The sequence below is a fragment of the Colossoma macropomum genome, unplaced genomic scaffold, assembly GCF_904425465.1.
Source record: "Colossoma macropomum unplaced genomic scaffold, Colossoma_macropomum, whole genome shotgun sequence".
NCBI lineage: Eukaryota > Metazoa > Chordata > Actinopteri > Characiformes > Serrasalmidae > Colossoma > Colossoma macropomum.
The window spans coordinates 3,053,335-3,080,944 of record NW_023494794.1 but is presented as its reverse complement, the minus strand read 5'-3'; the positions used below and the strand labels follow the sequence as shown (position 1 = coordinate 3,080,944).

The window sequence follows — 27,610 nt, the reverse complement described above, 5'->3', positions numbered from 1 at the left end:
TCTTTGACTTTCCCCTTCCCCATGCAAGTGCATTTTTTTATCTAATCTCCTCAGAAACAGCTCCTGAACGATGAATAACTTTTTGACTGGAAGTTAAATAAATAAAGAGTAGTCTATCACTTCTTTACAGTACTATATGCTCTTAACAAAGGACTTCATTCATTACTTCCCATCATCTTCCTTTATATTTATTAACGAAGAAATACTTGTATTATAGTAATAACTAAGGCCCAATGAAGATCAATAACATTGAACACACCTAAAATATATCCTCTTGATCTTATATATTGTTATACTGAAAACAGACCTTAATCAGATCCCTAACAGACAGGATTCAAAGCATGGGCGTCTGATCACTAACAGGCTAACAGGATGTATACAGCATTGAGAGTGTTTAGACAACGGCTTTTTGCAAGATTTGCAAAACCCTCTCTATCACCCGCTGCATGCAGACAAGCGAAAGTTCATGAACAGAAACCAGCACTTCACACACAACAGTCTCTCACTCAGACACACATTTATCACGATCTTAAGCTAGCACAAATATACATGTTATTGTACACTGTGATATTTATGCTTGGCCACTGTGCCACGGTGACCTGAAATAGGCCATAAGTGGTTTTCTCCACGTGAGCACCTCTTCCTGTGAGAGAGAGTGTGTGTGCGCGTGTGTGTGTGTGTGTGTGTGTGTGTGTGGGAGAGCAACAGAGACAGAGCAAGAAAAAAAAAGGGGGGGGTGTGCCTGGGTGACACCATAAACTAACCAGTCTCCCACAAAACCACTAACCCTGGCTTACATATCCTGTTCATTTCTGGGGTTTTCCATGGCAGCTGGGCACAAACTCCACACAGTGCACTTTTCATGATTTCAAGCAGGTGTTTTCTGAACATGTGTGAGCGTGTGTGTGTGTGAGTGTGTGTGTGTGTGTGTGTGTGGGGTCCTTCTTCTTTCACAGCCTACTGCATTCTAAGGCAGTATAAAATCACTTGACCTTTAGAAAGAACTGCTGACAACCCAGGCCTGTGCCAGAAACAGTCCTCTTATTTCTGCGGAAAATGACCACGATAAACAGTTAAACCAGTTCGGCGATGGGGCTATTTTTTCCTTTTGTCGCTCTCCAAAACAGTAACTTTACAGGAGAGGGCAAAAACATTCTGCACTTTGAATGTGAGTTAATGCAAAGAGATTGCATTCCAAGCAATTTCGGAGTGATTGTATTGGTCCATTCACAGAGGACAGCTGCCTTGCTCAAATTATGTACAAAAGTAAAAACTGATGACGTTGTGTGAAAATGTGCTAAAAAAAAAAATCATCGCCGTCTACAAAAAAAAAGAAAAAAAAAAACAACAACAACAACAACAACAACATCTATTTTTCTACTCACATCTATGCATATACATCGTACCCTAAGCGGCTTTTTGGGCAGGCGTAATATCTGCCTGCTGCACAGTCCGTGTTCAACCGTAGGACATCACCCAATGTATTTACAAGGTCAGTCAGGTTCATGTGTGGGAATACTAGGGCTTGTGTGTCTAAAATAAATCAATAACTAAACAATGGTTTTTACCATCACTATGAACTGTTACTACAGTAACTCAGTTAACAATCACAAGGCACAGGCTTAAGATAATCCATTCTTCCAATCGGGCAGAATCATTTAAAATGGTATTTCAAAAAAAAACACTTAAAAAAAAAAGCTTCAATGAATGTGGGTGAGTTAACATGAGTTATTTGTCTAGTGTTTGAGGTATGCTCCAGATTCACTCAACATAATCTCTGCTGCATCTGTTCTCAAACACACTTATAACAAAAGCCAACAGGCAGGTGCTGAAACACTTTCCCATTTGTTTCTATTATGTGTGTTTTCTGTACTTCTCAAAGTACACGAAAACTACTATCTGTGGTAACTGATCATATGCTACAGATGCTGCAGATAGAGGTTAGATTGAGAAACATTTTTGGCACCAGTAAGATTTTTAGGTCAAATATTCCTTTAGCCTTTAAAAGTGTGCAGGGACCAATCATGGTTTTATAGAGTTAAACTGCCATATGGTAAAAAAAAAAAAAAAAAAACAAGGCATGAATATGAATGCAAAGCCACTCCTCTAGAAATCAAACAACACTATTATTATTATTATTATTATTATTATTATTATTATTATTATACAGTTCCAAGAACTTGACCTTTGGACCTTTTTCTCATTCACTGAAGCCAATTCTGTGACCTTTTGTCACTTTCTGTGACTCAGGCGGGTATGAATGACAGTGACTGAACATTTAATCACTCACAATCTTTGGGTACAGACACATCTAGAAACTGAAAAACTAGGAAAGCACAATGACAGCTGATGAAATTAAGGCAAGTATCATGAATGTGAATGGTGAAGTGTTAAAACCTGCTCTGTGGTTTAGAGAGGAAGGGGAAGCCAGCTGCAGTAGAGGAGCTAACCTCACTAATCACAAACACACAGACACACAGACACACAGACACACACAGATGCACAGACACACACAGACACACATTTCATTAGCATCTAAAATCACAAAAGCTGCTGTTACAGTCCAACAGCAGCTAATTCAAGTCCTCAGAAAGAGGCTGGATTGTAAATTCAGGCAACATCAGATCTAACACTTCATATTAATCCAATGGCTTAAAATGTGAAGTAATAAACAGTGATTTAATTTGGATGTGATGGCCGGCAGAGGGCCGGTTGATATGCTATGAAGCTGAAGGAAGGACATATTGCAAGATGTTACACAAAAGACCCATAGTAAATAACCTAATGAGATGCTGTGTTTTCAAATTCTCTAAAAGCAATCATCTTCAAGAGCAAATATTTATATGCAAATTAGATGTAAATTAAATCACCTAAAATCACACTGTGGCTTTGAAGACGGTGGTCACTGTGCACAAGCCACAGATGTCTATAAAACCAGGTGTGTACATTTCATTTCCACATACCTTCTAAATTAGCCCTGAAACCAGCAGATGGTTTCATAAGTTTAAAAGAACAAATAAAAACACGGCAGGATGTTATCTTGAAGAGATGCATTTATCTGATCACAGAAGCAAAATGCACAACTGGTACAACATGCAAATGAGCAATGTTAATAGCTGCATTCACTAAAATGATTTTGTAGCAATTAATTGGCTGAGTAGTGAGAATAAATGTGTGATAACGTGTCACAACAGACTAAAGGCTTGGACATTAGTACAGTTTGGCAACACACATCTTTTTTGATGACATTTTGCACAGACTGGCTTGGCATTGCAACATCGAAAAAAATGTCAAAAGCAGAAACAAAGAACACATCTGAATACGCACCAGCAAAACAAGGGAAGGCTACATTTCAGGGTCAAATCAAGGCTTGAGAGAAAGCGGCATACTAAACCAAAACTAGTCTACTAAACCAATGGGCACGGGGTAAGCTTGGCATATGGAGTCCAACCCCACATTATACAACCCTGATCTAATACATGCCGCACTAAACTGCGCACAGATACTTAAGTGCAGTAACATTTACACAGTGCTTTAAAGAGGTACTTCCTCCCCAACCCACCCCCAACCCCTTCATTTAGGCCATTTCATTGCCTGTATCTAATGAAAGCCATGCTAACAGATCCCTAACTTTCCTTACTATTTTGAAATAATGAAGTAATATGTAAACACTGTTTGAAAACATATCACTCCCTGTTCCATACAGCCTGTGCACTGAAATTCATTGGTAAAAACAAAGTTTGAACTCTTTTTCTATTTAGTGTGATGGCCCACCCAAACAACCGACCCCATTTAGAATGTTTCAGCTCAGACTGCTTCTTGAATGAGGCACAATATTGGGCAGCCAATCAGAAAAGAGGTCATTTACGTACACCAATCTTAAAGGCACAGTAACAAAAAAAAAAAGAGCATTTCATTCTATGAGATAAAGAGATGTTGGAAGTTATGACTGTATTTAGTACATAAATCCACACAAATGTCAAAAGGGGAAAAAAAAAGAAAAACGTAGGACATGACCCCTTCAATAAAAACAAAAAGAAGCAACAGGGCAAGTGTACACTCTCAGAAGAAAGAACGCAGGAAACTGAAATTTTCATTCAAGCAGCAGGTCTAAATCAGGCAGTCAGTCTCATTATCCTGAAGGCTGCCTGCAGACCACTTTTGCAAGTGCATGAACTGTAATGCTGCTGCCTGAAAGTCACGGCGTAAAGATGGTCCATGTCTTACAGGTTCATACGCTGCAGTGCGTGCATTTCAAAACACCCACCCACACGTACACAAACACACATGCTGTTCGCACTTTTACAGCCTGCCGACCACTCAGCTCATATGTGGCTCCAGAAGTGTCTTGACGTACTGATTGCCATGGCAACACACCTATTACAGCCTGATCACCATGGCAACCCGTTTAACAGCGAATTTAGCCACCGGTTGGAGGTCCATTAGTGGTTAGCATCCAAGTTCAGAGCAAATAGTTAAAGGCCTGAAAACTCCAAGCTCTGCTCTAATTAGAATAAGCAAGCACTTCTTTAGGCACTCCACATCTTAAAAACCCATCTACTTTATTTTATATTCTAAACAGGTACTGAAAGAAGTTGTTAAAATTGAGGGATGACCTGGCACAGATTGAACTACTCATACTATGTACTAAAAACTAAATTAATAGCATTAAAAACTATTCAAAATTACAGGCTCCCACAGTCTTCCAAGCCGATTTCATCCTCCCATAGGGCTTTCGTTTGGGAGAGAAAATAAATAAATAAAGGACAAACAGCAAACTAATTGTTTTATTTATCACCAGAAATAAACAGAAATCCCCCACCTCAGGGCATGAGCAGTTTTCTAAAAGAAAACCTCCTTATGAAAAGATTTATGAAGGCCTTCCAGGCCTTTTCAGCATGTTCCACAGCTCTGCTTCCACTCCACCACAAAGTAGAGCTCCAGTATGCTCTAAAGTATTAGGGCTGGGCAGTTTACATCTATAGTCATAGACTTGTTACTTTAATTCTGATTTTTAGTTCAAGTGAGACTGATAAACAAAAGGTTAACTTCAGTGTATGAATTGGATTCTGATTGTTTTCATAAAATCTACAAAAAAAAACTACATATAGTATAGAATTAGTATGTTTCCTTTCTGGAAATGTTTGGTTGTGCTTGGTTAATGTTTACAATACTATATAAGGTTCTCTATAAACAAAGACAACAAAAAAAAGAAAAGGACAAACTAGTCCAATCATAATTATACAATCTTTTAGCATAGAGTAGCAGTACTTACAAAGTATGAGATTTTAATGTACATCTACTTGCTAAAAAAAGTTGCTTTTAAATGTAGTTGTAGTTATTATGAGCGATTTGTGCTTGTTAACATAAAACAACTCTGTAATGGCAACATCAAATACTAGACTAATAGCACAAAGTATCGTGCCTAAACTTGGACGAACTACAATCACTTAAACATGATCTAACATGCTCTCTGTCACACACACACACACGCCACACATTCCACTGCAATGGAATAGTTGTGGATGTTTTGTAGTGTCCAGTGACAAACTCCAAAAGAAATTCAAGCAGAAGATGAGAAACAGAGCGGCCCACACTACACCCACTCACAAGCCTACTGCTTTAAACCCCTCCACTATGAGGGTCTGTGGGCAGACAATAATACTTCTCCAGATTTAGAGAACGAGACACCAAACAGGAAAATCTATGAAGTTTAGTTCATGTTTAATGCAATCAGCCATAGAAAGGAGTTATGCAGATGTTGTGCTAATTTCTGATTTCAGTAACAGATTTGGTGCCATGGCTATCAGGATTAAATTAGGTAAGTCAGTTAAAAAGATATTAAATTTTACCTCCTTATTAACCAGTAATGATTAGTTGACAACATGCATATTGATGATGCATATTTTATATTTAAAAGTTTGTGACTGGTAACAGAGTCTGACTGGCACACATTTACAGTGATACACCGATATGGTAACTTTGGGCCAGTACTCAATATCTGATAGTTTTTTGTATGAACAAACCTGCCAATGCAGATAGAGACGCACAAATATTTTTTTAAAGAAATGAAATTAGCATTACAGCGACTAATAACACTTATGTATAAAGGGTGAGAAATTCTGTAAAATGAATGAAATGCATCAGTGGCCTGGCATCGCCCAAATATTCTGCTTTTCTGGAGCACAAGTATTTATCAACAAATATCAGTTTGAAATACTACCCAAATCTAAGCGTCTTTCAGATGACAACATTTTTTTGAAGCAAACATTTGATATTTTAAGCGATATCAATTTAAGCAAAGATATGTGATTAATCTAAATATTTGGTAGATACTGGACAAATGGCCAAACATGTCCATAAGGGCTAATTAAACGAACACTCAACAGCAGAACATACTCAACATTCACTTACACAGGTCTACAGTGTTACAGATCTACATGCACAATAGTAAGGCCTGGATGTGTTATTCCTATTCATTCATTCTCTCTTTCTCTCTCTCTCTCTCTCTCTCTCTCTCTCTCTCTCTCTCTCTCTCTCTCTCTCTCTCTGTGTGTGCGTGTCTCTCTCTCTCTCTCTCTCTGTGTCTCTCTCTCTCTCTCTCTCTCTCTGTGTCTCTCTCTCTCTCTCTCTCTCTCTCACTCTCTCAAAGTTTTCTTCTCAGACAGGAGCTGCAGGAATGGGCCTGGACAAGCCCACTTTTTTCTGACTAGGACAAGACAGAAGAAGAAACAGAACGTGTGGAAAGGCATATATAATACGTTTGTGTGTTTTATTACAAAAAAAACTCTTAAATGTTGTTTCTCCAAACATACTGACCATTCAGAATCTAAAACACATACATACATACTGCATTTACAGCACAACACACACAGCACTGTATAAGCAGCAGTCTTCACAGCAGTACTACATAAAATGCTAGTGCTAAAAAGCTAGCAGTGCACCCTGAAAAACTGCTAAGCTGGAGGCGCGCCACAGCTAACCCGATGCAACAGAGAGGTAATGTGCTCTGTTGTGGTTAATGCAGTAATTTGCCCTCTACAGTGCCGCATGGCAGAGGAAGTCTCCGCACCTCCTTCCAGCTAGTCACTCGCTCTCTTTCTGACTGATGTAACCTGCACTTTTCAGATATAACGTGTTGATCTGAGCATGCAGCAGGAAATTCAACATCAAAACTCTGCTAACTTAGCTCTGTATCATTAATATCCTCAAACAGACTGACGCATGTTTTTAAGACGATATGCATCTTAATAGACTGCTCCGTTTGGTTTTGTTTCCTGGCAGTTCACAAGAAATGACTGACGCCTTATTTGGACAGGATTAGCTTTCCATGGGGAGGAGGGTAATGCCAGTTTACCACAAGACGTCAGTAATGTTTATGACCGATTCGCACGGTATATGCGAAAATAAGTATAAATGACAGAGATGAGAGTCGCTACTCAATTTATGCTTGGCCTTCACCCCGAAAAGGGTAAAAACATTTAAAAACATTTTATTTAGCTTTTATTTCGCTTACTCTTACCATTTACCTTTCTGTCTTAAGTAAATGCACTGTGTCAGTAGCATCAGCACTAGCTTGGGAATTCACAGCCAACTTTACTGCAACTTTTCTTCTGTAATTTTTATGTTCTGAATACTTGAGGTAGGACAGTAACATTACATGTCAGCCTTATTTTAGACACAGAGAATAAAAGTAAATGTTTTTCAAGTGCCTCCATACTTAAACACCATAACAGTGTTTTCACCGATATGTCGATTTGAACAGGATTAATACATCCTGAGGTTATATGTACAGCTCGTTTTATGGAAGGTAAAAGATGCCAGAAACTTTACTGAAGTGGGTAAAACAGTCGGTAAAAATGACTGACATGGTGCATTGGGACGGGACTAAAATCACTGAGAAACACCAGTAAAATTTACATTATATCATCTCCCCATGTAAAACTAATCCTGTCCAAATAATGCTTTAGATAAGAAAGATTTCACATGCTTTCTACTCCTGTGTTAACAGAGTCTGGCTCAAGAGAGACCCCTTGGATCAAATAATCATTAGGGTCTAATCATTAGGCTTTCAATTCTGAGGTCAAGATTCAATTAGATATTTGGCATTTATAATGTTAAATTGACAGCAGTTTCCACAAAAGATGATAAATGAGAGACCCTTGTAAGAAACTGAGGGGTGTATCAGCAATACAGTATTAAATCTCTATCCACTGTATCAAATTCTATTTTTCAGTATAGACTGAAACAGTCTACATTAGCCTGTTCAGCTGGTTTTACTGGTGAGCAGGTGGTTGTTTTCACCTCAGCAGTGTCTATCAATGTGAACACTTACTGAACTGTTATTAAAAAAAACAAGCTCCTAAATATCAATGCTTTGTCGTTGGGATTTCAGTTATCAATAAACCCACAGGAATTCTATATCAGTCATTATTACTAGCCAATCAATAAAGGTATGCATCAAGTATTTATATGTATATTCATTTTTAAGAAACCTGTCACTGTATTTAGGAACCAGACACACAACCCTGATTAGGAACCAGACACACAACCCTGGTACAAATTAAGGCTGACAGATGATCGTCTTCTGTCAACTCATCGGCCCAATCCCATTTCACCCCTTGCCCCTACCACTTAGCCCTTAGCCCTCTGTTTTACGCGTTCATGTCTAGAGTTAGGGTGTCCCAATTTTTGTTGAGATAGAGGGTTAGGGGGAAGTGTTAGGGCTACATGGCCCTCCAAAGGGAGGTTTTTCAGAGACACTCCATACGGAGTGTTATGAGAAAAAAAAAACGGCAAGATGGCTGCGCAAGCGACCAAAGAAACCCACAAATGTGAGTATTTTCTCCGTTAAAAAATACAATAACCATTGTATTATATTAGTTTAATGTCATTTCAATGTATTATGGTCGTTTTCTTCATAACGAGCATTAAAAAATCGCTAATAGCATGCTAATGTCTCGGTAGCTAGCTAGCTAGCTAATTTTCCCATTCCACCTTAAATAGTCCAGCAGTGTTGACGCCTGAAGAGCCAGAATGTAACTGCTGCACCATTTAAGGTGGAACGGGAAAATTCAAACAAGAAGCTGGCGAATATCTGACTTAAGCTTCGTATCACTGAAGAATTAGCGGTGGGTGATAATAAATAATTGTCTTATACCCCCACTTTGAAGGCATATGATGCCCTAAATGTAAAGGTTGCTGAACTTTTCCCTTCTCTGCTATCACTGAAGACGGGCCGGGTCGCCTACAGAGCACCGCTAGTAGGCTGTTAATGAAGCAATGTTTTGTTTTGGTTTTTTTTTTTATTTTGAGAGATGTCCTATTTCGTAGGGCAAGATTTCAACCACTACCCCTTGAACTCAGTTCCAAGGGGTTAGGGTGACACTCGAAAACAAGGGGTAGGGGTAAAAAGAAGAAATGGGATTGGGCCATCGTCTCTTCCTGTCTCTTGGGAAAATTTTCACACGAACACACACCAAGGACTACAACATATTTTGCATATTTGTTTTATTTAGTAACACCTCAGATGTGAAAGAAAAACATACATTTCCTACACAATGCACCAGCGTGAAGGGGAACGACTCTCTACAGCAGAAGCTGACACTCTATAAAACTACGAAACTGCACCATTCAAAGTACAGAATACATTGTCTCAATGTCATACATTGGAATGTTTCAAATGTCCGTGTTTAAGCTAAATCTAGTGCATAAAAGTGAAAGTATACCTCTGGCCAGGTGCCGGGTGAGTAAAAAGCCTGCTTGAAAGAGAATGTTTGTACATTAAACAGTGAAATAAACAGTGCAGCTGGTGTGTGATTAGAATTATATGGCAAAAAAGTCCACAAAAAGACTGAACATCTATGCATTATTTTATCTTTTATATTTTTGTTACAACACCTTTAAAACTCTAGTGTATCCGTATTTATTCAAAACATTATTAAATATTTTTGTGTTGGCAATACGATTTTAAAATAGTGCTTTTTTAAAAATTCAGACACTCGGAACAAAAATGGTTGAAATGCCTGTCAGCAGTGACAAAGGTTTTGCTGCTTGCACTGCCAGTTGAAAAATGAGGTTATGTGTCTGTATGTGCTCTCTTGAGAGTGCCATTTGTGCTCTTTGCTCTCTTTCGTTTCTCTCGTGTGCTGATTCTCAGCTCTCTCTCATGGCATACTCAATTCAACATACTCAATCAGCCAAAACAACACGAGAGCCTACTAGAGCCAATAGTTAGGCTGAACAAAGCTGAATGTAGTGTGCCAGACTGCCAGTTCAAAAGCCCCATGTTTTTAGGTTAAATTAAAACTTAAGCCAAATGTTAAATAGTGTACTAGTCTACATAATTAAAATTGTAGCTTTTGCAATTTGAAAATTGCAAATCTAAGTTTCAATATAAAAACAGTAAATGTTCTGTAATAGCCAATGGTGAGAGACACAAGGACACCGATCAGCTACCGACGGCCTGACGGCAACTGGCAACCGACAGCCTTTTTGGTGCATTAGGATCTATGAAAGATATCAGCTTTAATACCATCTGCTCTGCTACAGTCCCACTGTGGGACTGGGTGGAGTGTGACTGATTTTGCTGTCTGCGGTCAAGTGTCAGGCAAGAAAGAAGTCATGCCCAGAACTTCTTGCCTGACAACGCCACATTTCCATTTCCTATTTTGTGCTATCAAGAGACTCTATTAGGGCCGCCAGGGTTACACTTTTGTAGCAAAAATGGCAAAGTGAAACTGGAGAAGGTGTATGAGAGACATTATATGACGGCAAACAAAAGAAAAGATAACAAAAGAAAACAAAAGAAAAAAGGGGAAGACAATACCATTTTGGTGGTGAACGACCTCCCAGTGACTTTTTCACCCGGAAAAAGCAGCTACAGTGACAGCAGAGGGTCAAGTGTGGTTTCTATATGGAAGACTACAGACTCTCAAAATGAATCTGACTTGAAGTCTGACTCAGCAGCCAGCTAGTAGCTTAACAACGTTAGGATAACTGACTTCACATCCACACTGAGGGTGGGTGATTTTTATACAATTTTAAGTTTTCACTGAACAGGAAACCGTTGAACCGACTTACGTTTTAAGCAACACCCTTTAGAGGTTGTAGGAAGCTTTAACAATATGACACACAACTGGGACAGCGGGGACTGCCCAAAAGAGATAACACATATCTGGCTAATTTTAACTCTCAATAGAATCAAGGCTTCAGCTCAAACCAAAGACTTGCAAAGCAAGCCAACAGCTATTTCACCATAACAGGCCCAGATTCAATATTGACAGAGCAAACAGGCAATCTTTTTCAAATGTAAACATGCAGAATTAAAAACGGTTTTCAATTGAGTTTCAACATGAGTGGCTTATGAATCATTAACCTGCAGGAATCCAACTCATACTGAAAAGCTATTGAGCTACAGGAAAAGCAGGAGGTCAGGCAACATTCCTTGTGAACATAACTGACAATCTAGTGAATAATGCATAAAGTTCACCAACACTCAGAGACATAACCAGGGCTAGATATTTAAACTTTTTCCAAGATGATTTTTCTATTTGTTCATATACATACATATATACATATACATATATACATATATATATATATATATATATATATATATATATATATATATATATTGCACAGTGTAGTAGTGCTAAGCACTTGACTTATGTATCCAGAATGTAATGAGAGAAAATGCCAGGGAAGTCAAGTCTAAAGAGTGACAGAAGGAAGAGATCTAGAATAATTAAAAGCAAGCCAGTGACAGATCTCAAACTTGATCTCAGCTGTTCAGGGCAGCTGAGCAGACTCTTATTGCTGGACCCTGCTGGTTTCGGTCATGTCATGGCTTCAGGAAATGCCTTTTTATCCTTAGTCACCATATGTCAACAAGACAAACATCCACTGCTACTAAGAATTAAAGGCATGCATAGATACACACAGGCTCCAGATGTTCCATTCTCACAGATTCGCACCCAATCGAGCTCAATCCATGATTATCCCATATTAAAAGAAGCAATAAGCACATCAGACTAGGTCTTATTTGCCTGGCAAAAGTGTAACTCACATGGCCAAAGCAATAGATGCCAAATGCTTACTTTGAGGACAGGCCAAAAGAATTAGTGTCATCTATGCAAAATACACACAGTGCTGTGATGGCTACACACTTCATAGTCAGGAAACATCTGTGCACTGTCTGCATTTTTTCACTTGCACAAATTACCAGACAATGGTAAACACAAAATGTGATCTCTGATCAGATCCCAGGGTTTCTACTGGTCAAGCTTAGAACAGGGGTACAAGGCAAGTCGGCCCTGGTTGAGTGCGCAAAACCAAGCTCAAAATATAGGCCTTGTGCTGAAAAGAGATTAAGAACCCATGAATGCCTCAAAAACAGTGTGCTACATTTGTTCCACTAACTGGCGGCTAGTCTCACTGCTCACTGTCTCTTCCTTCTTCCTCTTTCTACGCTGTCTTTTGCGCAAGAATGAACAATAGTGTTAAATCTGTGTCTGCAACTTGGCCAATCACTGCGTCTATGTCCATTAAGATAGATGTGCTGATAACTTGTGTTAATGCCAAAGGGCACTGCCTCTAACTGCCCTTACCCTCCCATCCCACCCCCAGTTGACTTTCAAACACTGGAAATCTGTGACAAACAAACCTCACTGAAACCTCATCCCCGTTCAAAAACTACAGTTTAACATCAGTCAGTTACCCAAACTGGGACTCCAGTGTCATCAGCATTATGTATTAGCACTACAGCACATACTTAACCATGCATTACATTTCTTCATCTGGAAGTTGAGGTGCACGGCTTCCTGCAACAATTTCAAACTCTATGTTGCAAGTAACTATTTTAAGACTGTTTTATTAAGTTTTTGGGTCTGCTCAAGGCAAACAGGCCTAGTTTTCATTTTGATCCCATTTGCATTAGAAATATGTGCAGAATAGTGCACTTGTTCCTCAACCAAAACTGTCAAAATGTTACAAATCAAACTCACTGTTTAAGGCTGAATATGAGAGGTCTGTTTTTCAGCGTGCATTTCCTTGCTTTCCTTCCTTAACATGGTTAAAGCAACAACAAACAGGCACCCAAAAAGTACAACAGCAGTCCCAGAATATGCACTAATGTTACACACAAGCCTACATCATTTAGATAATTAGACAGTGGCGGTAGTGTGGTGGTGTGATTGCTGTTGTTGGGCCTTTCTGCTGTCACTAGCACCAGTTCCTGACCTTGTGTGCCAAATGCCAGTTTTAAGCACAAAAAGCTGGAGCGTAGGCGCCTGCAGTGCCATCAAGCTCAACACTAAAATCACAGGGATATGTTTCAAGAACAACATGAACTGCAACTGGTCTCTGTTTTCACATAAAGAAATGCTTCATATCTGCTGGAGAGAGAACACAACAGGTGACTCATATAATTTACAGTGGTGAGTTATGTCAATGTGAAGAAACCACTCCAAACAGCAATCCTATGCTTCCTGCTTGCATTACTGAATACAGTCCTAAGTCTGTCCCTTTATTTGGGCGGTGTCACTGCTATGCTGAAGAATTCTGATTTTACATCTTGATAAGAGGCTTTAGAATGGCAACATGTATTCATTTTCCTTGCTGCATATCTAGGTTTGCCTGCTTTGAACCTACATGGACTCCTCACATCTGGAACCACCTGAAGATACAAGCTTTCATAACATTATGCAAAAAAAAAAATAATAATAACGTTTCTCTCATTATCTCCAGTCAGGAAAGCCATTAGTTTTAAGTATGGAATGGCTAGCATAACTAAAGAAACTTTTTCATTTTGCCATGCTGTTACGATTTTGCAGAAAGGAAACACTTCTTCATCACTAGAGGTCTAACAATGTGTATGATGGAGATGTGACAATGCACCGCAGAGAATGGACATTCTATTAATAATGTATGTAATGCATTTGAACTCAAAAGTTTGTGAGCCATCAGCATCAATCACTAAAACACTACTCCTCTCACCCAGCTCTGGTGTCCTTTTTAAGCTGTAGAACAACACAGTCACTGTTTTCTATGCTCAAATTTTGTTCAAAATATCACTAGAATACCAAATTGTGAGACCAGCACTGTGAATCGAACCAAATCATGGTCTGAATGCATTGTTTTACCACAATCCTCACCCACTTACAGGAAAAAAGTAAGTCTTATGTGTGGCAACGACAAGGTGAATAACATTGTTGGAGTCCAAAGAAAATCAAGTATCTCCAAACTGGCAACTTTACAGGAGAGGGCAAAACGTTCTTTACTTTTAATGGAAGTTAATATACAGAGATTTTATTCCAAGCAATTTTGGAGCATTTCTATTGATTCATTCAGCATGAATTTTTTTACACGTCATAAAGAACAGCTGGAGTGCTTAAATCAGAAAAAATGAAGACGCTTTTTTTTTGGACAGCGTCAATACACAAAAGACTCTCTGAAACAGGAAAAAAACGGTCTAACGCTATCAGGTAAATCTTTATAGAGGTAGCTATGTGCAATGTCTATTCAACAGATAAAGGGCATTTTGCCTGTGGACTGAAAAGCCTAGACAGCGATCACGAAAAACCCTAGAGAGCTCATTCTTACAAAACCTCTCAAATGACACACCATATTGGCAAAGCTTTCCAACCTCTCAGCAATTGCTTGAATGACCCAAAACCTCCAAAGCTAACTGTTGTGTTTTCTTATTCACTGGTCGTTATAGCCACAAACTTAGAACAGTGCTCTGTAGTACAACTCATTACCGTTACTATATTCATGCTTCAGCAAGGATGAAATGTTGACATTCCACTGTAATTTATAAGTACTGACTTTAACATTTGAGGGTTTAAAAAACTGATATATCAGAAAATATTTTTTTTTCTTCAGAAATACATAACATAAACTAAGACTTTCCATAATTTTTTATGTGTAGTTATTTAGCAGCACTGCTGTGTCTGATCCACTCGCACCAGCACAACACACACTAACACACCACCACCATGTCAGTAACACTGCAGTGCTGAAAATGATCCACCATCCAAATAGTATTTGCTCTGTGGTGGTGCTGTGGGGGTCCTGACCATTGAAGGACAGGGTGAAAGGGGGCTAACAATGCAGAGAAACAGATAGCTGCCTACAAGGAACACCATTTTTTGGTAGATTATTAAAAGGAATTTATTCAGTAAAACATTACCTACTTTTGGAACTAAAAACGTTCATTCTGTTATCTAGCAACTGTAGTATGAAAAGACATCTCACATTTAGATATGGCTAAATGTCTTGCTGGTCAGTGTCTGAGTGAATGAATGTGTCAATGGTAGATGTCATGCCATGTGATCACACCAAGAGAACACGAAGGGAACCGAAGGAGTTTTCAGACGTTGTAAAAGTTACTCTAAGTTTATTTATCTCACATTTATTATTGTATATTGTTGAGTATATCACTCACCAGAGTGCATTAAAAAGAAACAACATGTGTCACGTGCCGCCTGACCGCTCCAAGCAGACCAGAGGAAAAACAAATCTGAGGTTGTGAGGCTGTGAGTTAAAGGTAAAGGCTTTTGTTTTCCTACCCGCAGAAGACGAGTCGTCGTGGTCGGAGCTGATGTAACCGTCACTCCGCCTGTCCGGGGTGCTGCGGCCCGAGCCGAAGGAGCAGCGGGACGGCATGGAGGGCGAGAGCCTCCCCTCATCTCCAGAGTCCAAATCCCTGCTCCAGCGGAGCTGCGCCTTCGCCTTGGGGTTGAGCAGGTTCCTCCGGACGAAGTTCTCGTTGAGCTCCACGTCCTCGTACTCGTGGTCGCTGTCGCGCTCCTCCACCTTCTGCTGCTGCTGCTGTACGAGGTCGCGGACGGGCTGCTGCTCCAGAACCGGGCCGCTCGAGCTCTCCTTCGGCAGGATGGGCTTTTTCCGAGGAGGAACCAGAATGGGTTTTCCTGTCTTACTACCTCTGACCACGTCTGAGCGAGCGGTGCCCGAGCTGCTCAGCTCCTCGCTGAATTTACTTCCAACACTTCCAAGACCCGGGAGTTTTACCCGTGTGTGCACTTTGCTGTCCAACCGCTCGACCTTACCAGCCACACCGGCGGGCTTGTTCCCGTCCACCTCACTCACCTCCGCAGCCGCCGGGGTCGGAGGCTCCTCTTCTTCTTTACTCCCCCACCTCTCCGTGTCGTAACTTTTCTTCTTCTGCGCAATGGTGGTCTGCAGGTAGATCACCTTGAACTTCTCCTCCGACAGGGCCTGCTGGAGCGTCTTTAGCTTCGCCTTGCACCTCTCCAGCTCGCTCTCGATGTCCTCCACCGAGCTGAGGTTCATCTGAGGCACCTCACCGTCGGGGAACTCATTCCTCCAGTGTTTCTCGAACTCCTCCTGTTCCCACATTTCTCGTCTCGACTGAAGAAGAAGAAGAAGCGCTGCTGCTGCTTCTGCTTCTCGACGGATTTTTAAGTGTCAGGAAAAAAAGCTCAAAAGCTCAGAAAAGGTCAAACTTCCACGACAACAACAACGCTGGGCGCCCCTCCCCAAAAAACTAGCTAATCTCTGTTCTCCGGTTCGACGCTCATTTTTCCTTCCTCAGTTTTTTTTTACACGGCGGTGAACGTTACTCTTCTTCCACGCGCGAGACGGACGCTTTACAACACGAAAAAAAACAACTTTCTGCTTCCACTCCTTTGAGAGAGCTGACGTCGGATCGCCCTCCACCAATCAGGGGCCCCGCTCAGAGAAGAACTATTTCAGTGGGCGTTGCCGTGTAACCTGAAAGAAATTCTCTATCCGTAAGGCTCCACCTGTTGACATGCTAACGCTAACCATCTCGAATGGCTCTTCTCCTCTATAGTGCACAACACAGGTCTTTAAACTATGGCTTCTACGTCCGAATAGTGCAGTAAAAAGATAGGCTGCGTCCAAAATCCCATACTACAGACACTACACTAATGAATGGACTTCTTTTGGTGTTCCTGACACGCTACTTAGCGTGGTAGTGTAGTATACTGTACCAGAAAGGGCTTGTAACAATAGTGGAACACTTTTTGGTGCTATAGAGCCATCTACAACACATTCTCCGTCAAAGTGAAGAACGCTTTAACAATGCAAAGAACCCTTCTATCATGTAAAGGGTTCTTTGAGTGTTCATGGTTCTACATAGAACCATGTTCTTTACCGAAGAGCCCTTGAAGAACCATCTTTTTAAATAGCAGTCGCACAGCTTTGGTTGAAATGGCTTTCTAATACACTGTTAGGGAGTAAAAGCTATCATGTTATAATCTACATAGTGCACATAGGGAGTAGAGGGCCATTTGAGATTCAGCCCAAATTCTTTGCAAGCAAGTAATCACTTACATGTACTCACTACTTCAGCTTCCCATCAAAATTCACCTTATATGCCAATTCACAGCATTTCCTTTTGCTCATTTAGACAGAATAACACTAGTAAGCATCAGCAGAAGCTGGAACAAAGCTTCTTAAAGCATCCCTCAGTGCTATTTTTCCAGCATCACAAGCTGTACTTTATCTTTAAGAATAAAGGTGCCAACCAGTTATTTGGAATAATGCCACAGAAGAGCCGCTTATTTCCTTAAAGAACCTTTAAACGGACAGTTTTAAAAAACATGCCTGCAAATGAGATGCGTGCGAGTGAAGAATCTTTTTGAAGACTCTTTTTCTTTTACACTACCTTTCACATAATGTAAAGGTCCAGTAGCAAAGACAGTGTATCGACCTTAGTTAATTCAAGGGCTGGGTTATAAAAGAACACATACAAAATAAATAAATGAAGTATCTGTATTCCATCCATGTTATGTTAATTCAGTTACTCTTACAATTTTAGGAGAATACATTTCTATGCTAACCCTCTAAATAAAAATGCCTTCAAAAGAAACACCATTAGTGTTTGTTTATTAACTATTTTAAATCAGTGCACAGCTTGGAGCAAACCTGCTTGTTATACGGACTCTAAAGAGCAGCTCAATAAACGCTTTAGTCATGCAAAGGGTTCTTTGAGTGTTCAAACTTCTAAACCGAACCATTTTTAACCTTTACTAAAGAACCCTTAAAGAACCATAATTTTTGATTGTGTAGTGTTCTACAGCTCTGGGTGTTCGAAAACCAGTTTTCCTCCATGATGGATGAGACAGAGAAGGCATCCTGATTGGTCAGTTGTGGGTGATGTATGGCACTTTCTCTTGGCACTGCACAGAAAAGAGTTTTTCAACTTAAATGTGCAGTTTCAAAATGCAAAGTGTGCTGCACAGGCTAGAGGAGCACTTTTCAGTCATGGTGTGTGTTGCTCCACAAACAATGAAAAGAAGCATGTTTGAAAGAGTTTGAGAATGCATCGTCTGAACTCCCCCCGGAGGTGAAATTCAGTGAATTCAAGTGATAAGCAAATTTTTGTTAACAGAAAAATTACCTGAAGAAAACTGCCAGTTTGGAGCAAGCAAGGAACAACATAAATTAAAGCAGCACGAAGATTTTTTGTAAAAGTTGAAAGAAGTAGAATTACTGAATCAGGAAAAAACACACTATAGTACTTAAGTGTTTCAGATAATGCCGTACATGTTTACATACTGTAGTATGTGGGCGCACAGGAGGTGTGGCCATGCAGAGTGGCCGTGCAGTGAGGTTCTTGGGAGGTGCTGCTTTTGCGGTGTACGAGACATTTTTTGTAATTGAGTTGTTGTAGTTCAGTTAAAGATGTGCAAATGTGTTATTTGTGCTATTCTGTGCTGGGCTTATGGTGCTGTGTTAGAGCCTACCGTCAGGTGCAAGTATATGGCTAGAAGTGACCTGCCTGCTATCTCAGCCATTCCAGCAGCACGAAGCAGAGGTTTTTCCTCGCTACCTGTTCAATAAAATTATAAAAGATGAAAAATAATAATCAATAAAAATGGTTTTCTGCATCTTATTCCACGCAAACATTGCACGCAGAGTCAAATACAAAATCCAGCTTGATGTTTAGGCCTCAAATGCAAAATCAACATTGTGCAAATTAGAGTCCAACTGATAAGCTGACCCAAGCAGAGTGGAGCAGAGCTCCCCATGACAGAGATCATCTCCGTTCATGGTTCATGTGGTAAAAAGTAAACTAACTAGTTTTATTCAACCTAAATAAATACTTGAATGAACGATTCTTTCACAATCAATGTAGTTTTTTAAGTTCAATAAAACTAGTTAATTTGCTTGTTACCACACGAAACAGTGTGGCAGTTCTAGCGAGTACATTGTGAAAAGTAGCTCATCAGATCTACTTAAAAAATTACTTCATGTGGTAACAAGCAATTGAACTAGTTTTATTCAACTTAAAAAACTACATTGATTGAAAGAATCGCTCATTCATTTAAGTATTTATTTAGGTTGAATAAAACTTGTTCAATTGCTTGTTACCACATGAAGTAATTTTTTAAAGTAGATCTGATGAGCCACTTTTTACAGTGTAAACATACAATGGTCCTATCTTTTCTCCCTTGCTTGTCACTTCTAAAATTTCTCTAGCAACATTATTTACATTATATAACATTGTTAATTGCTAAAATAGATTATTCACAAAGCTAACTAATGCTGTGTTTATCAGTGAAAAACAATTAACATTAATGAACAGTTAAACTATAGTGTTTAAGTGGTAGCAATAGTAAATATATACGCAACTCACATGTCTGTATTTACAGTTGGTGCATTGGAAATTATTAAATCAGGGAGGACACGTAAATAAACATGAGCTGAGCAAACTTTTCTAGCTTCTCTTTCAAATGTGTAGTGTGTGTGTTGTAAAGGCCCCTATTTCGTTAAAAGGCAAAGTGCACTTATGTGCTGTGAGACATTATTCTTGTCTCAAAATGAAGTTCCCGTATAGTTGTTCAAGGTTTATTTTTAAACTGCATTATATCATGTTATCTTGGTGAGAACTCTTAAATAACAACACATAACAAATCAATGTCTTTGGATGTATTTCTGTAGAAAAAAAGAATATTGACAGATATATCGGATTTTTACATCCTCAAATATTGATATCGGTCTTAAAAATCCTATATCGGTCGGGCTCTAATAGTGATGAAGATATGATGACAATAGTTGATCACTCATTCACATCCTCAGAAGACACATCCTTCACCAAGCTGTGACTGAGTTCTCTTTGAATACTCTTTCAACATGATCGCAATTATCAGATTCATCCACTCGTGGAGGGGGTCAGAAGCAAACCAGTGGTACAAAATGTTCATACATATGTTGTGTGCAATTACACAGTTCCACCAGAGAGGTCTCCAAATCCCCAAAACTTACATAGTGGAGCTTTAAGAGAAAAATGACAAAAGCAGAGTTTTTCCCTTGTGCCTTATTAAGACATACTCTGAATGTTTTCTGAATGCTTTACATTTTTACGTGTTGTAACAGAGTACAGAACCCATTTAGAGCAGTGTTTTCAGTATTCTGCCTACTTTTTCAAAACATTCAGCCCAACACTAATCATGTCTGCCCTCATAATCACTCATTCAGACTCCACTTCTCACCCTCTCTGTCAACAGCATTACCCAAGCAGCCAGAGGACAAATGTGATATGGGTATTGTGGTGTCAGTGGAGAAGTGGACTGGCTAGGCTCCAGTGGCTATGAGGAAACTAAAGATGAGAGATATGTATACTGATAGCCCCCAGACCTGCCCAGTGCAGAGGAGTGGTGGGTGGGGTGAGGGTTGGGGGGTATCTGCCTCCTTCCAACAGTCTATAACAGCAAGGGAAGTGATATTATACTCTTATCACTCTGCTATACATGCAGAAACATCGTCTCATTGTGGCCGCAGCTTAAACACATACAGAGGCTATAGAAAGAGGAACACGCAGACACTTAAACACACAAAAGTGATTGCACCCTCATGGCTATTTCACAAAAACAAGCAAGTGGGCTTATACAATTTGAATTATTCCCGGATCTATCTGAATATTTCATGAGCTTTCATAATCATTTGGAATCGTTCTGCGCCCCACCATGTGGCTGTCCATGTGGTGCAGTGTAGGAAAAGCTGAGTTTGTCTGCTTCCACATAGAAGAAAAGGCCTAGTGTGGTAGCTTTTTATCAGCACACTGTCAGAACGAGCAGGAGATGTGAAGGAGTGAGAATACAAGCCTTCAAAACTGCAAGGAAAACAGCAAGAAAATGTAGTGAGTGACTATGAAAATGAGCTGGAGGAGAGGAGGGTGAGGCTGCATTAGAAACATGAGCCGGTGACTTTTGTTCTCTCAGAGTACATAGGCATCTACATTACTCACACATTCCCTTTAGCATCCTGATCCAAACGTCCAAGACTGAATTAACTGCTTATGAGATATAGACCTCATGCAGCTTTTAAGCACATTTTGTCATGTGAATGGCCAGTGTTACATACCTAATAGTCATACTTGAGTAAAAAATACCTTTATCTTTATGTGGAAAATGACCTAAGTAAACAATGAAGTAAGCCATTAGTAGAACTCAAGTAGAAGTTTTAAATTAACCAAGATAGAGTATCGTGCAAAAGAAACTCTTCATCTCCACAGCTGGAGTTCAAAACATTATTAAAAGCTATTTAGGACTCCCAACAACCATGTAAGACTTGGTAGACCACCAAAACGGTCCCCATCAGATAAACAGCACTCACAGCTGACGTCTTTGACAGACAGAGGATCAAGCTCCACTCTTGCTTCTTCAAAAATCCATAGGTGTTTCAGTGAATCATCTGTGAATCAAACAAATAAGTGCTGGAGTTCTCAGAACAATGGACTGACCACCCCATAGTCCAGACCCAAACATCACTGAATACGTTTGGGATCATTTGGATTGAAGCAGAAAATGCAATCAACTTCTAAGACTGAACTTTGGAGGTTCAGTCTTTCATTTCTTTGAAAAACTGAAAGCAGCTTTCCTAAAAGGATTGGCAACTTTAATAAAAACAAAAGGTGGACACAATAAATACTGAAACAATGAATGTCATGTCTGATTGTTGAGGCTTCTTTGTAATTTTCTGTTAAATACAGGGTATCCCAAAAAAATTGACATCATTTGAGATGTGAATATCTGAGTAACTGTCCTAGGTAAACAAAATTAAATAGGCTGTTCGTGTTGAACAACACAAGATTCATTTATCAAAATTTGAACAAGAAATTCACAGGGATGTAGATTTTATGACCGATTTCACAAAGCTTCACAAATGTAATATCTTCTGATACTGGTGGTCATCCAGATCCCTCTGCCCTGCACAGACAGCTCTTTGAATTTTTTGTGCCATGTCCAAATCTGCTTTCGAGTTGGTGCATTTTTATTGAATTTTATCAGAAATGCACGCTGCACACTCTTGTTTGACTGTGTTCAAGCATATTCGAGCAACACACAAAATGCCTTTTCATTTCTAGTGAACGCCATTCTTCAACCTGAAAAAAAAAACATTAAAAATTAAACTTGGTTAGTTTTTACACATTTTATTAAAATTTGAGATAATTTGAGGGAGAATTGGCTATGTTATTAGACTACGAAATGATGTCAATTTTTTGGGACATGCTGTATATGTTTTCTGCTTATTTTCTTAATGCTGAAAAATAAACAACATTTGCTTAGTTGTTGCTTTGACTGGAAATAAATGAAAGGCTGTCTCTGATTTTTGCACTGTGTTGACAACAAAAGAGCATAAATAACAACTGAAGATGTTTTATAAACAAAAAAGAAATCCACTATGCTGTGTTTTTTCCACCAAACAAAGATGTGGTATTACAGAAATAAAAGTATACTTTGGTAAAAACGAGCTGGTCATAACCGTGATATTATGCAGTGTTACATAGTGTATGAAGGAATATGTAGATAACTCGCTTTTGTAGACTACATTTATGTATTAGTTCTAAAATCTGCGTTAATGTAATAAAATTGTCCGACGAAATGGAGTAACAGTATCCAGTAAATTGAAACCAGCAAAGAAATGAAAAAAACATTTGTATATGAGTAAAGCACACACATTCCAAAATCTATTTTAGTACAGTAATAAAGTGTTTCTACTTCATTACTATACAGCACTGTCAATCACAAAGCCTGCAACTGCTCACTGCTAATGAAGTGATTACTGGCGAAATAGATAAAAGTGTTTTTACCGCTGTTATTCCAGCAGCATGATAAAACCACATCGCAGAAGTGGAGGAGAGAAACCAAAGACCCTATTAGATCACCCTGTATTTGATACGCATCAATGCATTCAACTCAAGACTTGAACTACAGCCAAATGAGAGCGAGAGTGTTCCAGTAAAGCTCCAGCTTGTTTCACCGGCCGGGCCATTTATTCAGAGGGAGAAGCCAGTACAATACCATTTGTACGAGGAACGAGATGGATGGAGTGGTGCTGTTCAGAAGTGCCTTTCTGGACACCATCCCAGAACTGAAAGATTGTTCCATTAAAAGCACCCTTGACTTTGCTGCGGGGATTGCCAGCGGTAGATCGATAGGCCTGATTCAGTCAGCTGGGTAGGAGGCCAGAAAGCTCCAGCTTGTAAAGAACACATCAATAGAATTAGCAACAAGTAAAGTGTAAAATGGGTTTGTGAAAAAAAACAGGTCAAATGACGTGAATGAAAATGTTCACATCCAAGTATTTCTTACCCTCTCTGTACATAACAGGTTTATAAATGGTATCTATCAAACTGCAGTCCCTACAGCAAATAAATAAAACCCTCAAAAAAGCAATGAGGTATTCAGACCTTAGATATTTAAAAGAATTTAGGTGACACTTTATTGTGAGTGGTCCTTTTAGATGAAACAAACACTCAACAGACTCACAGTAACATGTCAAAAACATATGAGGGTTAAGATTAGGTTTTGGGTTGAGGTTAAGGTTAGGATTAGGGCCAGGGTTACGGTTAGGTTTTGGGTAAGGTTAGGTTTTGGGTATTGGAAGTAACTTATTAACAATACATCTACTTAATGTAAGTAATGTATCAACAGAACATCTACAAGATATTTACTTCAGTGTATTCAGATGCTGCACTACTGCTACTTCACTGATATGTTGTTGACGTGTTACTGATAATCTGTTAAGAGTTTATTAATCATCTACTGATTAGTGAAAGGACCACTCCAAATAAAGTGTTACTGAATTTTATGATCTATTTCATTTGAACACAAGGCATTACTTGAGATAGTAATAAGATAAAAATATACAAAATCATCTTGTACAGGGGATTTTCTATTTGGAGGTGGCTTTTGAAAAGAATCCTTTTTTTAGTTTAGATTTTTAGATGTAGATATCGTTTAATTTTCAAATAAAAACTGTATACAAAAAGTGGCTGCCCCACATTTGTGTTTCTGTCCAAGTGGTAGAGCCTTATTTTAGCCACACCCCTACATTTTAGAGCAGGAAGTGAGGCTGTATCCCCGTCCCCTCATGGCCACATGGCGAGCAGTTAGACCCCTTTTGATTTTGGGTTCGAAAAGTCTGGAACATTAGGAATTGTCACCACTGAAACACGTATTTTATGTAAGTAAACGTTTTTGTGTGTTTTAATAAAAAATAGTATGATTTCATGTGTGTACAACTTTTCAAAGCTGCATTTGCCAGTCTAGCACTATCATTTTTGAATTATGCGTAAAATTATTACTAAAATGGATAGTATTATGATTGTTTTGTTTGTTAGTGTTAAAATAAAATGTTTATTTATTTATTTCAATAAGTATGTTTTAGTTAAGGCATACGTTCACTCAAAGCAAAAGTAACTGTACTGTAAATGCAGTACTTCCTGGAGGAGAGACTTGGAAATGGTAAAAGTCTTAAGGAACAAAGTGTGAAATGTTAAAATTAGGCTCTATTAAACATCCAGCAAAGCTTGAATGAAAAAGCAAGATATAAATATATCAAAACACTGCTTTAAAAACACTTATCAGATGTATGTAAGAACTGTCTGGGCAGACACAGCAGTGCTGCTGGAGTTTTTAAACACTGTGTCCACTCGCTGTCCACTCTATTAGACACTCCTACCTTGTCAGTCCATCTTGTAGATGTAAAATCAGAGGCGATAGCTCATCTGCTGCTGCACAGTTTGTGTTGGTCATCGTCTAGTCCTTCATCAGTGGTCGCAGGACGCTGCCCACAGGATGTTATTACAGCCCACAGGACTGGTTGGTGGACTATACAGTCCAGCAGTGACACTGAGGTGTTTAAAAACTCCAGCAGCACTGCTGTGTCTGATCCACTCAGACCAGCACAACACACACCAACACACCACCACCACGTCAGTGTTACTGCAGTGCTGAGAATGATCCACTGCCAAATAGTACCTGCTCTGTGAGGGTCCATGGGGGTCCTGACCACTGAAGGTAACAGGGTAAAAGGGGGCTTACAAAGTATGCAGAGACACAGATGGACTACAGTCTGTAATTGCAGAACTACAAAGTGCACCTATATAGTAAGTGGAGCTGCTAAAATGGACAATGAGCGTAGAAACTAGGCGGTGGTCATAATGTTATGCCTGATTGGTGTATGTGCATACGTAACAAATGTAAGTTGGATATAAGTGGAATTCATGCATGCTAATATGTATACTTATATATATTTGAAATCCATATATTGCTATATATCAGATTTCCTCCTGGTGGGCTGCTTAACTAAGCACTACCCAAGATTAGGACCGCTTAGTTTACATCGAATGTGGTTCTAATTTACAAGTGTGAAGCGTGACAGCGCACTGGATTTAGTGGTCTGTAAGTAAGTGTGTGTGTGTAAGCATAGAGGAGAGAAAGTCTTCCAGGAACATAGTGAGATCATTTCACTTTAAAGTTACTCAAAGAAGTAAAAAAGGCATCTAAAAATAAGTTAAATATTCAACATTTTCCTACATCCATCATCCAGAAAGAGAAACATTAGATATTTAGAGTAATGTCACTCGCTAATTTATCCTTTTTTGCACTGCACCTTCTCTGGCCCAGCCAAAAGCGACAGCTTTATAAAGCTGTACTACATTATCCATACATTTCGTATGAGATTTTACAGCTAAGCTTGACAACAGGAACTGAGGAGAAGTCTAATCTGGAGGGCACTTTTGGCGTCCTGGAACTGTTAAAGTGGAACAAAAGACCTTTTTTGAGACCTGAGAACTGCCTTGGAAATCAGAGTTGAAAAGGAAGTGACGCTTATTTCTGGATCTGTGAGGAAGTGTCACCCTCTAGTGGCGCACTTGAGGAAAACATCTTTCCTAAATGGACCATTCTATTGAATTAGATCAAACTGAGATCCCACAGGAAAAGGACTTAAAAGACTTAACCTCAAGGCATTAGTACATATAGTAATAAGCTGAATATATACATCATCATTTAAAGGGTGCCTTTATTGATATTGATATTATAACTTATTATGAGTTTAATGTTTAAATAAAAGACCTTTGCTGTGTTTTCATGTCACTACCAAAGCACAAAGAGTTCATAGGCGGAGCCTTATTTTAACCACGCCCATGCATTTTAGAGCAGGAAGTGAGGCTGCATCCCTGTCCCTCAGGGCCACATGGTGAGCAGTTAGATCCCAGTGTTTTGAAGTAAATGTGTCCCAAAGTCTGAAAACCAATTTGTAACATCAAGAATTGTCACTACCAAAACACGTTTTCTGCAATTAAGTAAGCTTTTTTGGGTTTTAACGAGTAATATTATGATTTAATATGTGTATAACTGTTTAAAGCTGTGATTTTTAGTCATGTACTGGCTTGCGTGTTTGAGTTATGCTCAAAATTAGATAAAATTGTCACTACTGAAAGATTTGGTACAGTTTTGGGAATGTGTGTTTTGCTAGTGACAAAATTGAATATTTTTATAAAATAATTAAAGTATAGGGTCATTCAAAGCAAAAGGATTTTAGTCTAAAGTCCAAGTCAGTTAAAAGCCTGAAATGTGTTTTCAACACTGAATTTGAGCCAGTTTGGTAGAGTGATCCATACAGCAGGGAGATCCAACCTTAAATCTGTAGAGGGTCAGTCTGGCTGCAGGCTTTCCAAATAAACAAAGGCACACCTGATATCGGGCGGCACGGTGGTGCAGTGGGTAGCGCTGTCGCCTCACAGCAAGAATGGCCTGGGTTCGATTCCCGGCCGGGCGACCAGGGTCATTTCTGTGTGGTGTCTGCGTGGGTTTTCTCCGGGTACTCCGGTTTCCTCCCATAGTCCAAAGACATGCAGTCAGGCCGATTGGACATGCTAAATTGCCCCTAGGTGTGACTGTGTATGTCTGTCTGTCTGCCCTGCGATGGACTGGCGACCTGTCCAGGGTGTATCCTGCCTTCCGCCCAATGACAGCTGGGATAGGCTCCAGCACCCCACCGCGACCCAGTAGGATAAGCGGTTTAGATGATGTATGTATGTATACACCTGATATCACTTTTTAATCAGTGGGTGTCAGTCTTCAAACAACCGATCAAGTGTCCCACAGCTTTGTTCGAAGTCACGTGGGGCATATGTGGATAAGACTGGACGCCCCTGATATATTCTCACTGGTCACTATATTAGAAACATCTACTTTATGGGTTCATCTGTTATCATGCAATTTGTGTTAGCCATCCTCTAACCCTTTGTGAGAGGTCACTTTCTGACTATAGAGCTGCTCTTAGCTATGGCCATGCCACTACCAGG

The 27,610-nt window shown here is 39.5% G+C and overlaps 1 protein-coding gene across 1 annotated transcript in view; it reads right to left on the bottom strand.

Moving 5' to 3' along the window:
* abr (ABR activator of RhoGEF and GTPase) overlaps positions 1-16,380 on the bottom strand; it is a 199,826-nt gene extending 183,446 nt beyond the window's left edge. The window contains exon 1 of the mRNA XM_036579907.1: positions 15,570-16,380. Coding sequence (XP_036435800.1) covers positions 15,570-16,380 — 811 coding nt within the window. The remainder of the gene's footprint in view (positions 1-15,569) is intronic.
* Positions 16,381-27,610: the final 11,230 nt, after the last annotated feature.